Here is a 15,021-nt window from a genome sequence, read left to right on the forward strand (position 1 = left end):
AACGCATAAAGTATTAATGTTATTTAAGTCCTTCCCGTTTCATACGATAAAACCTAGTTGTTTCAGTGCTGCATTTACTATTATTTCAATATGTGCACTGAATGATAAGTTACTACTCATTGTAACTCCTAAGTCAGTTACGGACTCAACTCGTTTTAGATTCTGTCCGTTCATGAAGTATTCGCACTGAAAAGGATCATTCGCCGTAGAATAAGTCATCACGAAGCATTTGCTGATATTAAATGTGATTTTATTCTTGACGCTCCACATGTAGATATTCTCAATGTCCCGGCTTAGAGAAATGCAGTCACTAACATGTGATACCTCCTTGTACAACTTAAGATCGTCAGCAAACATGAGGCATTTGGAATTTACAACAACATCTGGCAAATCATTTATAAATAACATAAACAGCAGTGGTCCTAAATTTGAACCTTGAGGTACACCTGAATTAACAATGAACACAAAAGATTTGGTCTGATGATAGGTGACAAACTGGTATCTGTTATGTAAGTAGGAGGAGATAAGTTTTAGCATAGGATTGTTAAATCCAAATCTAGATAGTTTTCTAAGAAGCACACTGTGATCAATCCTGTAAAACGCTTTCTCGAAGTCCGTATAAATCACATCAACGGATATATGACTGTTTAAAGCATTAGCCACATCTTGAACTAGATTTGCTAGGTTTGTGATAGTTGACCTACCAGGATAGAATCCATGCTGATAAGGTGAAATGTAGCTTTTAACATGATTAAAAATCCGGAAATAAATAATTGTTTCGAAAACTTTTACAAAGGCACCTATTATGGAAATGGGGCTGTAATTTTGTACATCTGAATGATCTCCGGCTTTATATATTGGGCATACTCTTGACGTTTTCCGCATTTCTGGGATCACACCTGTATCTATTATAAGATATAATATGTAACATAATGGTTCCATTAATATATCTGAACAACCCTTAACTATGTAAGGAGGAATCCCATCTGGCCCACTTGACTTAGTAGATTTAAGTTTCTTTATAGCCTGAATATATTCCTTTTCACCTACATGTGACACTGGGAGTGAAGAGTTTATTTTCATGGGAGATTCCACCTCATAATTACCCTTGTAACTATTACTTACATATACCTTGCTGAAATATGTGGCAAAGCCATCAGCTGTTTGCTTAGCGCTTCGTAAAGGTTCCTGGGGTATGATGTATTTTTCAGTTTATTTTTAATATAATTCCAAAATGATGATGGATGCATATTTATAAGTTCTTCGGAACTTCTTTGGAACGTTTTGTATGCATTTTCTATCAATGTTTTCGAAAGCTTTCTCGTGTCTTTAAACATGATCTTATTGTATTCCGAATTCTTCATACGTTTCCGATAATATTCCTTTAATTTTACGGTTTCAATAATTTCCTTCGTAAACCAAGGTGGATACGTCTTCCCGGTTTTTATTTTCATTTTTGGAACAGTTTTGTCCAATATCTTGTCAAAAACATTATAGAAGTATTTTAAAGCTTCATTAGGTTTTTTAATGTTTTTTAGATGATCCCAGTTTTCTCTTTCAAGCATTTTGTAGAGACTATGAAAGTCTGCTTTTGAGAAATTATGCATAATTCTTTCAGAGTTATCAATTTTATTCGTTTTATAACGAGTTTCAAAATCTATAAAGAGGGAAGAATGATGAAAATCTTCACTAACCAACGGAAAATCATTTTTTGTAACGTTAACGTTAATTATATTGGTCAATATTAAGTCAAGTGTCCTTCCGTTATGGTTCTTAACACAGTTCATTGATTTAAGATCGGGATAGGAGAGAAAGTTTGCTAGAGCCCGGTAACAGGGACCTCCCTGCGTTAAGTCATATTGATTATCACTTATTGCTGGTAGGTTAAAATCTCCAGCTATTATTATCCTATTAAATTGAATATCTGGACATTCATCAAATAGTTCGTAAAAAGACAAGTATGTTTCCAGTTTAGAATTAGGCGGAAAATAAACTGTACTGATATAGTAAGTATAGCCCCCTATGTACAATTTTATGACAATATATTCTATATTTTCTCTTATGAATTCAATTCTATTAACGGTTAAATAATCCTTCACGGCAATTAAAACTCCACCACCTGCTCTAGCAAACTTTCGATCCCATCTGTACACATTATATCTGTTATCAAAAAGCTCACCATCGTATACACTCTCCTTCAACCAGGTTTCTGTGAGGATGACAATGTCATATTCAGATGATAATATGTTGTTATAAAATATATTTGTTTTTGTGTTTAGACCTTGCACATTTTGATAGTATATTGAAATATATTTGCTACTAGATATAATGAAGAATAATTAAAAAGTAAATTTGATAGACATCGTAAATTTTATGACAAGTGGCCAGGTCTTCAACTGATTTTACCGTATAAACATATCTATCATCCACTTGCTTTTTCAACTCAATTGCACCTGACCTGTCAACCCACACATAGGCACAATTTTTTTCTTTCTTGATTTTTCTAGCTTCGGAGAACAACTTCCTTCTGAGTACTGTTAAACTATGGTTTACGTAAATAGGGTCCCTGAATGTGAATCCAATGTCTACCGTGTTCAAATTCCTCTTTACCTTACGTCGTTCCATAAAATTGTCCTTATCAATATGTCCAACAAATTTTACTACTATTCCAGCATTTTTTTGGTGTGGAGACTTCTTCAGCCGATGGATGACAGGTGTCGATCGTTTGATCGTGGATGTCCAGATCCAGACTGCGACCCACCGTTTTAACAATATCAACTATGTTTTCATTCGCAACTTCCGGGATCCCATGAATTTCCACAGTGTTCCTTCTCCCATATTGTTCAAGATCATCGATCAGCATTGTTGCATCAGCTAACTGTTTCTTGAGATGAGAGTTTTCATTCTTGAGTTCTGTTATTGTCTTCATGCAATTTTCGATCATCTGATATTGCTGTTTAATCAGAAGAGCGTTCTCGTCTAGCTTCTCATGAGCTAGATTTAATGATTTTCTCAAGTCACCTTCAATTATTTTTGTTTGTTGTTGTAATTCCAACATAGTGTCCCGAACAGATGTCAAACTCTTCACCTCACTGTTAATTTCCATGAGAAGACTGAACATTTGCTCCAAGTTGGGAGTATCATTTACAACACTTTCTTTGTCTGTGTACTTCGTTGTTACGCATTTTTTACAATACCATTTCTGTTTAATAATTTTTGAGAGTTCACCTTCATCCTTGAAGCCTGCACAAGTACTATGGAACCAGTTGCTGCATAGCCCGCACTTTATTTTTCCAAGTGTATCCTGACGTAAGATGCTCTTAGAACACACAACGCACACACTCATAGTGCTGCCCTCTGTGGATGCCACGTACTCCTACTCTGATATCCTAGCGCTACTGGTGAAAGGGAGTGTTGCTACGAGCGCGCAGTAACACGGTGCAAGAGTTGGCAGTTCTGCACTCTAAAATAGTCTTTCACTTGTCACCGTTAACAAACACTCGGAACGGCATTGACTGATTCTTAACAACAGTTTTAAATGAATACTCTGTTATATACAACAAGTAACACACTTTTGTAATTACGTACCTTGTCTTTGGAACTTATTTATAAGGTTAAGACGAGTCGCTCTCCACCGTAGCGCTTTCTTCACTGTTAAACTTTCACAAAATACGGAGTCGTACTAGCACACGTCCACTCACTCACTCATTGTTTATCATAAAGCATTTTGTAGAGACTATGAAAGTCTGCTTTTGAGAAATTATGCATAATTCTTTCAGAGTTATCAATTTTATTCGTTTTATAACGACACGCCTTTGAGAGGTCAAGAAATGGTCCTATCACAGTTTCATCATTATCAAGAGCATGTATGACCAACTGTGTAAAATGTGATAAAGCAGACAAAGTACTTCTGCCAGCTCTGAACCCATGACATAGTGCCCTTCATCTCTAGTGTACAGACAGATTATGTACCTATCCACATTCAATTTGAAAGGTTGCTAGAAAGTGATGCGAAGACCCTTGCCTAAAAGAACCTTGGTATGTCTCTTCAACAGACTTCGATAAATTGCTAAGATAATGCACAATATTTCCTTGACACGGCATAAGCCCAAAAGCCCATGTCTATAAGAAAGAGTTGTGCAATAAATCATCAACCATATTGAATGTAATCAAGGGAGAAACCAACGGACATGCCGTTGGAAATAAAAAATGAGGGAATACAAATGAATGACCCTCATCAATTGGCTAATTATATAAATGATTTCTTTGTATCTCTACCATACAAACTAGAAAATGCAAATAAATCAGATGTATTACCAGAACTCCCAACGTTTGTGCAAAACACTATGCAATTAACTCCAGTAACAGAATTGGAAGTTCTTAAAATCATACAGTCTTTGAAGAATAAAACTTCCACAGGTGTAGATGAAATTCCCACAAAACTCATTAAAAAATATGCTCCTTATCTAGAGTCTTTAACTATGAAAGATCGGCTTACTAAAATTTTTAATAAAATATAACTTGTTCAATAATGTACAACATGGGTTCAGAGCTGGCAGAAGTACTTTGTTTGCTTTATCACATTTTACACAGTTGGTCATATATGCTCTTGATAATGATGAAACTGTGATAGGACCATTTCTTGACCTCTCAAAGGCATTTGATACTGTTGATCATGAAATATTGTCGCACAAATTATATCAGACTGGGGTTAGAGGAATTGTTAACGACTGGTTTGGATCATACCTGGATAAACTATCCCAGTTTGTTGAAATTACACATTGTAACAGTAAAGGACATAATGAGACATACCACTCCCAGGTGAAAAACATACTTAAGTATTCTGCAGGGTAGTATTTTGGGGCCTGTTCTTTTCTTGATCTATGTGAATTGTAACCGCGGCACTTCGAGCGTACATAAATAAAAATAAAAATAATAATAATAATGAAGTAATATAGAAATAATAAATAACATAATAATAATAATACTTGTAGTAAATAAGATAATACTTAATAATATGAATAAGGAGGTAGAAATATGACGCAGTGGCGGAGAATTCATATAAACCAAATACAGGGAACACTTACAGGCCAAAAAAATGACAACTAAGACAGGATGTGGAACGTGCTGGGAAGCCCTACTGAGGTCCATGGAAACGTATGACATTATGGGGGAGAAAAGACTTATAAGAAACACCCTCCAGCTGAACTATATTAGAAATGACAAGAAAGTTTTACAAAATACAGTTCCACGACACGGAAACAAGACATACTTAAGTAAGTTAACATATAACTTGATTTAACAATGAAGGTGATACTTCATTAAAGGTATAGTTTAAAGCGAAAGTATTTAATGGATGAAAGAATTAAAAGTACGGCAATTGGAACCTAGGGTAAACTCGGACACATTAAATTAAACTATTAAGATGACATTAAGTGAAGAAATAATGAAACACAAAAGGAATTAAACTAAATGAAATGAAACCGGAAAACATTGATAATAACATTGCAAAAACACTGAAATAACACTTACTTCGGAAAGGCAGGCGTTCCCGAGGGCAGAAGCCCTCGAGCGCGAACGCTCGCTTGGGCGGTCGGATGGAAAAAGACGCCGAGCTCACGCATCATTTTTCGAAGCCGGCCACAAGGCCGGAAATGGCCCGATTACAATCAACCTATAAGATCAAACTTACCCTAGATTCCTGGACCTTTTTGCCAATAGGAAATCTCGTTACCATATATGGTAATTTTAACATCGTTAGCAATTGCACAAGTTCTGGAACATTACGATTACAACACCCAAAATTTCATCATAGGAAACCACACGTGTGGTACAGGTACAGGATGCTCCAAAATAAATCACCTTACAAATTTTACATCAGATTACATAAAAACTACATTAAAAAAAAAAATCACTTCAAAACACTTTTGCATGTTGCAATGTCCATACAGTTCATATTTCAGTTACACAAAAACGTTAAAATTTATATTTCTAAATACACTGTAGTTCCAATTCTCCGTCCCACCGACCGGTGACATTCTCCTCCTCCCAAAGTCGAGCTCAGCTCGACAAAAAAAATTTACCCAAAATAACAAAATTTAAATGAACTTAAAATGGGAGGCTTAATGGAGATTTGAATATTTTCACAACGCCACAAATTGCACCACACCACAATTTCTTATCATCGTTCTCTTCAGGAACGTCCATACAAGCAAAAACCAGTAGAGCGTTGGTATCGCTGTCAAACGAAGTCGCTGACCGCGGCCGTTGCCAACGTCTCCATCCCTATTGCAGTCCAACCATTGCTCACGTACAGCCATAGCACAGCCCACCCAACTTAGTGAACAGGTCCATAACTGGCAAAGGTAGGTGACACAGCAGAGACTACTGCCACCATTAAACACCTTTCCATTCCACCATCAGACATTAGTGGCCAATAGGTGCGTTGCAGACTCCAAATAGATATCCCAGGTCGAAAAGTCAGTGGCATTGCAGTAACTGGAACATAAACATACGCAGCAGAAATTTGGAACTGAAGAACTTAGGCCACTGGCCTGAACTATTGATGACTTTAAGAGGAGCCTTGAGTTTCGAGGGTGGGTTTTTTGTGTTTTTTCATTAACAATAACAAGCCTCCTTAGGGAGATTCCCTCTCATGTTTCTGGGAAACCCCAGCCCTCCTGGCAAGTGCTATTTCAGAATTTTAAAAGTTAGGGAAATTAAAAAAATCTAAAAGAAAATTTGCCAGAGTTTACCCCAGTGCCAAAACATTATAAAATCCCTAACTAATCATCAATAAACTTCTAAACTTACCCCAACAGACATTACATTAAATTATATCTAATATGATTATACATAACCCTTCCCATTACAACTAAAGTAACTTAACTATATTAACTACAAAACCCGAAAAATAGTGCGCGCCAATTAATTAAAATTTGCTTACAACTAATTCCTTATAACTACCAAATTAAGTTACCGTGTGCGTTCTTAATCACCCAACATGAAGGAACAGAATGAAACAAATGAAAGGAAGAATTTAGAATGTTACAAGGGAACTCAAAACCGAGAAATAATTAATTACGTTAGCTTGCAACCACTTTCAATGAATTGAGGATAGTAAGTCACTATTTATTTACCCTGTCATGTACTCATGAAATTTTTACATAGATAGACTCACATTACGTATTACGTGTCACACCAGTCAACTTAAGGCGCAATCAAGCCAGGAATACCAAATGAAAATCATATTACTTTATCAACAGGAACTCAAAAATGAAAAACAAAAGCGATGCAAGAGTGCACATGCAGACATCCAACTCACTGATATAAGAAATAAAAAGGTACAAGAACAACCTTCATACCAGAGATTACCAGATAACCGCACGACACACAAGACTACCAAGCTTATCTGTCCTTCGACATACACACAAATAATATCAAACCACCAAAACAAGTGCGACGATCCCTGAATCAGCATAACCAACGAATGGTAAAAGGCACGGACGACCTCAATACTGACTCTCATCACATGACACACACACACACACACACACACACACACACACACACACACACACACACACACACACACACATAAAAACACCCGTGCGATGACACATCAAGAAGTACCCACAAAATAAAAGGACAGAACATCAGAACATGACCTCAAGTACCCTTGAACTTATCACATGACAATGAGCAATGAGACTCTTAGGGCCAATATTGTACTCCTAGAAGAGGAACGGCCTCTCAGCACCTTAACCCTAAGTCTCAGTACACACACACCTATGCCTACCAAAGGCACAATTATATTCAAAAATCGTAGGACAGATACAGCACAGCTACAAATTTAGAACCGTACTCAGTCTACAGAATCCCATACTTCTACAAATTGAGTACATAAATTTGGAAGACACGAACCCGTAATGCAAGAAATTTTAACATTGATAAAATCGAACAAGACAAAACAATCAGGAAAATTAACTAAAAGGCTTAGCTAAATCACGATACCTTCAAAATTTTGCTAGTGACAAATTTAAAATAACAGAAATAAAATCTCGACAACCTGCAGACCTACTAAGAATTAACTAATTTATAGCTCAGCGTAAGGACACCAAAATGAACATTTGCAGAAAATCTTCCTAGTATTCATTCTACAATAACAAGGGACATCATTTTCCATCTAGGCACCTAATACCAAAAAAAGATTACGAGGAATCTCATACCAGATACACTAGATTTCCAACATGTCACGAGCACAAGTGCAGATCCGTAACCCGTCAAATTTGCCCAAAATGAGCCTCAGCATTACCTGGTCTAAAAATATGGTGAACACGTGTCACCCTATGAGCCTATCCAAGTCCTCATAGAACCCTCCCTAGCAAATATAGGAATACACGGGTAAATAAATATACGTGACAAGGAAACCGACACTTACACGATGGAAAAGCACAAGACAAACTAGGAAACTTTCGTAATTTAGCAGCTAATTGGGAAACAGTCACCAAAATAGTCCCATACCTACTTGGAAACGAACCCAGATCCAGCAAAAGACCAAAAACAACACAACATGACCGGAAATTTAAGTACATACAGAGCTACAACATGATGTAAAAATTACCTTTAAAAGATCACACACGTGGAATACTGCCAAATATAACATACCAGGCGACAAGAAACAAAATTTTGAAAATAATTTGCCGAAACACGAGATTTACAAACAGGAAAACACTCGAAGAAATAAACGAAAATTCACAACATAACCTTAAAATTGTTGCCGAAAATTTACCAAAAGAGAAATTACAGAAAAACTAAGGAAACTCCGTGCTAAAATTCAATCAGAACACAATGATCACTCTGACAATTCACACCACAATTTACGTATCTGGAAGAAGAAAAAGAAGATGATTACGACACGAGAAACCTTTATAAGATTGAATTGAGCGCTCATAATCTCGGAAGTTAGTCAAGCAATCATCTGTTTTCAACACAATACGCAACTCAGCTGTTTGGGAGATAACTTAAGTACAGCACTTAGCATAATTTAATGACATAGCCTAAAGCCACAAGTAATCCCACGGGTGTTACGATGAAAACACACGAATCGAAAAAAAAAACTTGACATAATCAAACATATTGAAATTTATCAAAGAAGACTTTCGGAAGGCGAACACAGCACACGACATGTGAAGATATCACTTTACTAAAAAAACCGTGGTCAAGTGAAATCTTGCCACACAGAAAAATTTATTGAAACTAACGAAACCAAAAACTTGTTACAAATAGTGACGCACTATTTCCTCCAACCGTTAATTACAAGAGAAACACAGTAACGTAACACAAGACTGCACATCGCGGAACGAAAACACGTGGTGAGATGAACTCGCGCAAGAATCACGAAAACAAAAGCGGGAATTAAGAACACACACGGAACACTTACAACCTATATTCAAACTTAAAAAATTTAAAATTAATTTTAGAAAAGTTAGCCGAGGATGATCATTGTAAGCCTTCACTCCTTTCCATAACCACGCTCTGCTACCAAATGTAACCGCGGCACTTCGAGCGTACATAAATAAAAATAAGAATAATAATAATAATGAAGTAATATAGAAATAATAAATAACATAATAATAATAATACTTGTAGTAAATAAGATAATACTTAATAATATGAATAAGGAGGTAGAAATATGACGCAGTGGCGGAGAATTCATATAAACCAAATACAGGGAACACTTACAGGCCAAAAAAATGACAACTAAGACAGGATGTGGAACGTGCTGGGAAGCCCTACTGAGGTCCATGGAAACGTATGACGTTATGGGGGAGAAAAGACTTATAAGAAACACCCTCCAGCTGAACTATATTAGAAATGACAAGAAAGTTTTACAAAATACAGTTCCACGACATGGAAACAAGACATACTTAAGTAAGTTAACATATAACTTGATTTAACAATGAAGGTGATACTTCATTAAAGGTATAGTTTAAAGCGAAAGTATTTAATGGATGAAAGAATTAAAAGTACGGCAATTGGAACCTAGGGTAAACTCGGACACATTAAATTAAACTATTAAGATGACATTAAGCGAAGAAATAATGAAACACAAAAGGAATTAAACTAAATGAAATGAAACCGGAAAACATTGATAATAACATTGCAAAAACACTGAAATAACACTTACTTCGGAAAGGCAGGCGTTCCAGAGGGCAGAAGCCCTCGAGCGCAAACGCTCGCTTGGGCGGTCGGATGGAAAAAGACGCCGAGCTCACGCATCATTTTTCGAAGCCAGCCACAAGGCCGGAAATGGCCCGATTACAATCAACCTATAAGATCAAACTTACCCTAGATTCCTGGACCTTTTTGCCAATAGGAAATCTCGTTACCATATATGGTAATTTTAACATCGTTAGCAATTGCACAAGTTCTGGAACATTACGATTACAACACCCAAAATTTCATCATAGGAAACCACACGTGTGGTACAGGTACAGGATGCTCCAAAATAAATCACCTTACAAATTTTACATCAGATTACATAAAAACTACATTTAAAAAAAAAATCACTTCAAAACACTTTTGCATGTTGCAATGTCCATACAGTTCATATTTCAGTTACACAAAAACGTTAAAATTTATATTTCTAAATACACTGTAGTTCCAATTCTCCGTCCCACCGACCGGTGACATGAATGATCTTCCTCACAATAATAAAGTAGAAACTGCAGTTCTGTATGCTGATGATGCAGATTTAATTATTAATAATCCTGACCCTGTGTCAATAGAAATTGCAGCAATTGCAGTCCTGTCTAGGTTAGAATCATGGTTCAGCAAAAACAAATTAACATTGAACCTAAAAAAAGACCCAATACATGGAATTCAAGGCATTTAACTACCATGACAAAACTGCAAAAATTTCGGCCTTATATTAAATGCAAATGCAGTTAAAAATATGTTGACCACAACATTTTTAGGTGTCCATATAGATGAAAAATTAAGATGGGATTGTCACATTAAAAAAATAGGGAGGTCTCTGAGTTCTGTTTGTTTTCCCCTAAGGATTTTGTCTAATAGTTTTAGTGAAGAATGTTAGAATAGCATATTCTGGATATTTCCATTCAGTCATTTATTATTATTATTATTATTATTATTATTATTATTATTATTATTATTATTATTATTATTTATTTATTTATTTATTTATTTATTTATTTATTTATATTATTTATATTTATTATTTATTATAATAATAAAACTTCCCCGTGAGGAAGCTGCCACAAGGACAAAGTATGTAGACTACACAGTATTTTGTCTTCTAAGTTACTGGTGAGTTTGCTAGTGTGCCAGATAGAAATAACCATGACAAGGCTGAGGAATAGATTTGGAATGTGGCATGCTGTATGGTTCTTCAAATGTTATATAGGTTATTGCGGAGTATGGTGGAAATCTTGTCCGGTTGAAACCGAGAGAACCCCATACCTGTACAAGAAATTTAGGGATTGTGCCTAGAGCTCCAATCATGAGTCCATGGAGGGAAATATCGTGTAGGTGATATGTCTATATAGTAGTTTACGGTTGGCTGGTAAATAGACTTCTTCTTGGCGTCCACCTCTTCGGCCTGGCCAATGTGCGACTCGAAGCGTAATGTGGGATCCAAGATTAGTCCTTGCTTGCTAGCTGGTTGAAAGGCTGTCATGTCCATACAGCTGTTACTCTTACCGGTAGCTAGGCCAGAAACCTTTTCGTGCACCATGAAACCGTGAGCCCGCAGCGAGGTTGTGATCTGTGTTGTATTGAATGATGGCTGGAATTTCTCAATACTTCCCTGTGAGGACAGGCACACAGGACATGGGCAAAAGTTTTTGCTCTCTGTGGCAATGCAGACAGAGGGTGCTGTCCCGGGACCTTTCCAGCATGGAGCGAACGGCGCACACGTTTGCTGCCATCTTGATGGCTTCTCCATTCTGCACATGATAAGCCTTGGTGATTTCTTAGCCATTTGTTGCCTGGCGTGTATTCCTGGAAGAGCCCAACACCCTTTGCTTTGTGCGGCAGCTTCGTCCTTGCCTGAACTTCTGTCTTTGGCTGCTACAAATCAAATCTTGATATTATTTTTCAAATACAGAAACAAGCTATCAGAATTATATCAAGACGTAACAGGTTAGATCATTTCAGACCATTATTTAAGAGACTAAGAATACTCCCAGTTCCAAGCATATACATTATGCAATGCATTCTACACGTAAAAAAAAAAAAATTCATAGTTGCAGAAAGAATTTTGAGAAATCATATTTGCCAGACGCGAACAAGAAATAATATTGTTATCAAGCACAAGAGTAAAACCATTGCCTTGAGACATGTAGACTCTGTTGGAATCAGATTATATAATAAGCTTCCAATTAAGATGAAAGATATTAGTCTCGTCAGTTCATTTACCACAGCTTTAAAAAATCTCCTGCTGAGTAGCTGCTTCTATAGTACAGAAGAATACACGAAGTGCTGGTAATGATACTATTACTTATTAACTTGTAAATGTTCTTAATATCTAGTATATAATCTTAAAAATATGTTGTCACATTATGTACGTATTGTTACCACCACACACATAGATTATTTTATCTTTTAAATATTGATTATTAATATTATTTATTAATTTCTAAAAATTAGGATGTGCTGTCCTAACATTGAGGTATTTGGTGTTCTTGTATTTTTTCCCTTTTTCTTTTTCAAAATGTTCATTATTGTGCATATATTATTCTTAGTATTAAGAAATCACTCGACAACTCCTATACTAATACCAATATAGTTGGTACGTTATTGGACATTATGAATTTTCCAGCTAACTCAATCCTGGTTGCCAGCGCTTTGCCCCAGTGTGCTAAGTTGGGCTCATCAGATGGTAAATAGCACACCTACCAAGACACATGGTTAGTGCATACTGTGGAGGCTACTGCGTAGGCTACTTGGAGCCACCGGCAGTGCCAATGAACTTTCTAATTTTCAAAAATTTATGCCTGCCTGGCCATCAGATGATAAAGATATTGATTCCCATAGGGAACCTGAAATATTTTTTTCCGAATGTGTAAATTTATAATACCAATATAGTTGGTCTGTTATTAGACGTTATAAATTTTCCAGCTAACTCATTCGTGGTTACCAGCGTTTTGCCCCAGTGTGCTAAATTGGGCTCATCAGTTGGTAAATAGCGCACCTACCAAGACGCATGGCTAGTGCATACCTTGGAGGCCACTGTTTAAGCTACTTGGAGCCACCGACAGTGTCAGTGCAGTTCCTATGGGAATCATTATCTTTATCATCTGATGGCCAGGCAGGCATCAATTTTTGAAAATGAGACAGTGTCTCAAGTGCATTGGCACTGCCGGTGGTTCCAAGTAGCCTACGCAGTGGCCTCCGCGGTATGCACTAGCCATGCGTCCTTGGTAGGTGTGCTATTTACAAACTGATGAGCCCAACTTTACACACTGGGGTGAAACACTCTACACCAGGAATGAGTTGGCTGGAAAATTTATAATGTCCAATAACGGACCAACTATAGTGGTATTATAAATTCACTCATTCGGAACAAATATTTCAGGTTCCCTATGGGAATCAATTTCTTTATAAACTCCTATACTGTTCGCTCATTTTAAAATATGTAATTGTACAGTCTATGGAAGTTAAATGAATGCCATGATGGCTAGTTGATGTCAGTTTTACCCTTCATTCAATAATTTTAAAAATACTGATAATGTTCCTGTGTTCTTTGCAGGTGGTCAGACCATCGTACCAGATAAAGTTCGTAAGGTCCGTGAAGAATATGAACGCAAGTTGACTGATATGCAGAAAGAAGTTAAAAGGTTACAATCTGCACAGAAGGAGCATGCACGCTTGTTACAGGCCCAGAATCGTAATGAAAATCAACTTAGGTCTCTTAAAAATGATTTGATGGAAATGAAGAAAGCAAAAGTAAGGTTATAATTGTTTAAATGTCCTGGTTTGTAACGACTTAAATATGTTGGAATTCTTTCCCTTTTTTAATATTTTAGTCTCATTAAATTGTACTATGTTGCCAAAGAGACACAAGTACCATGTGATAAACATAATTTAATGCTGCATTCTTTCTGTTCATCAGCATTTGTCCTGTATAGTAGCAAGATCTTCTATTTGCCTTCACTATATTTGATTCGATCCTGGGCTATGTTAGGGTCTAGATTTACACACTCCATATTGTGTAGCGTGTGGGCCCATCGTTGATGAAATTATCTCCAGAGTCTCTTTATGATGACTTCCAGTTCATAATTCTCTCGGCTTATGTATAAACTGACTTACTGTAATTTATTTTTGCCCATTTTCTCCAGGTTTGCCACGTACTCTAATGGTATTTTTGATCTTTGCACTGGATACCCAATCCAGCGTAATAAGACAGGCTTGAATGTTAGTCAACATTCTGCCCCTTCTGTAGCCAGCTTGTATTCTGTGCTGTAGAGTATGAGAGGATGTATGATGGTCCAGTAGATCTTTAGATAAGAACTTATTCTGCTCACCATGTGTGTAAACTGGGAGCTGGGCAGCATACATAGCACTCACTATCTGCGTTGCACTTATTCACAGATTCAACTGGGATTTTGCTGATCTTTCAGATCTGTATGTCATGAATTTTCAGTCTGTCAGACACTAAGAGCATGGCGAAATACCTGTAAAATAAAAACAGTTTGCTTATTTGTTTTTTGCTTACCTGTTCTATCTTCGTCTGGCTCCATGGCTAAATTCTTAGCCTGCTGGCCTTTGGTCACAGGGGTCCCAGGTTCGATTTCCGGCAGGGTCGGGAATTTTAACCTTAATTGGTTCATTTCGCTGGCACTGGGGCTGGGTGTATGTGTCGTCCTCATCATTTCATCCTCATCACGACACGCAGGTCACCTACGGGTGTCAAATCAAAAGACCTGCATCTGGCGAGCCGAACTTGTCCTTGGACACTCCCGGCACTAATAGCCATACACCATTTTATTTCATAGT

General features: G+C 36.8%; 1 protein-coding gene across 2 annotated transcripts in view; it reads left to right on the plus strand.

Moving 5' to 3' along the window:
* The window catches only part of Klp31E (kinesin-like protein 31E), a 580,309-nt gene that overhangs the window by 327,812 nt on the left and 237,476 nt on the right, over positions 1-15,021 (plus strand). For both annotated transcript variants that reach the window (XM_067145074.2, XM_067145075.2), the window contains one exon: positions 13,775-13,971. In XM_067145074.2, coding sequence (XP_067001175.2) covers positions 13,775-13,971 — 197 coding nt within the window. The remainder of the gene's footprint in view (positions 1-13,774; positions 13,972-15,021) is intronic.

This window comes from Anabrus simplex, chromosome 4 (assembly GCF_040414725.1).
Source record: "Anabrus simplex isolate iqAnaSimp1 chromosome 4, ASM4041472v1, whole genome shotgun sequence".
Lineage (NCBI taxonomy): Eukaryota > Metazoa > Arthropoda > Insecta > Orthoptera > Tettigoniidae > Anabrus > Anabrus simplex.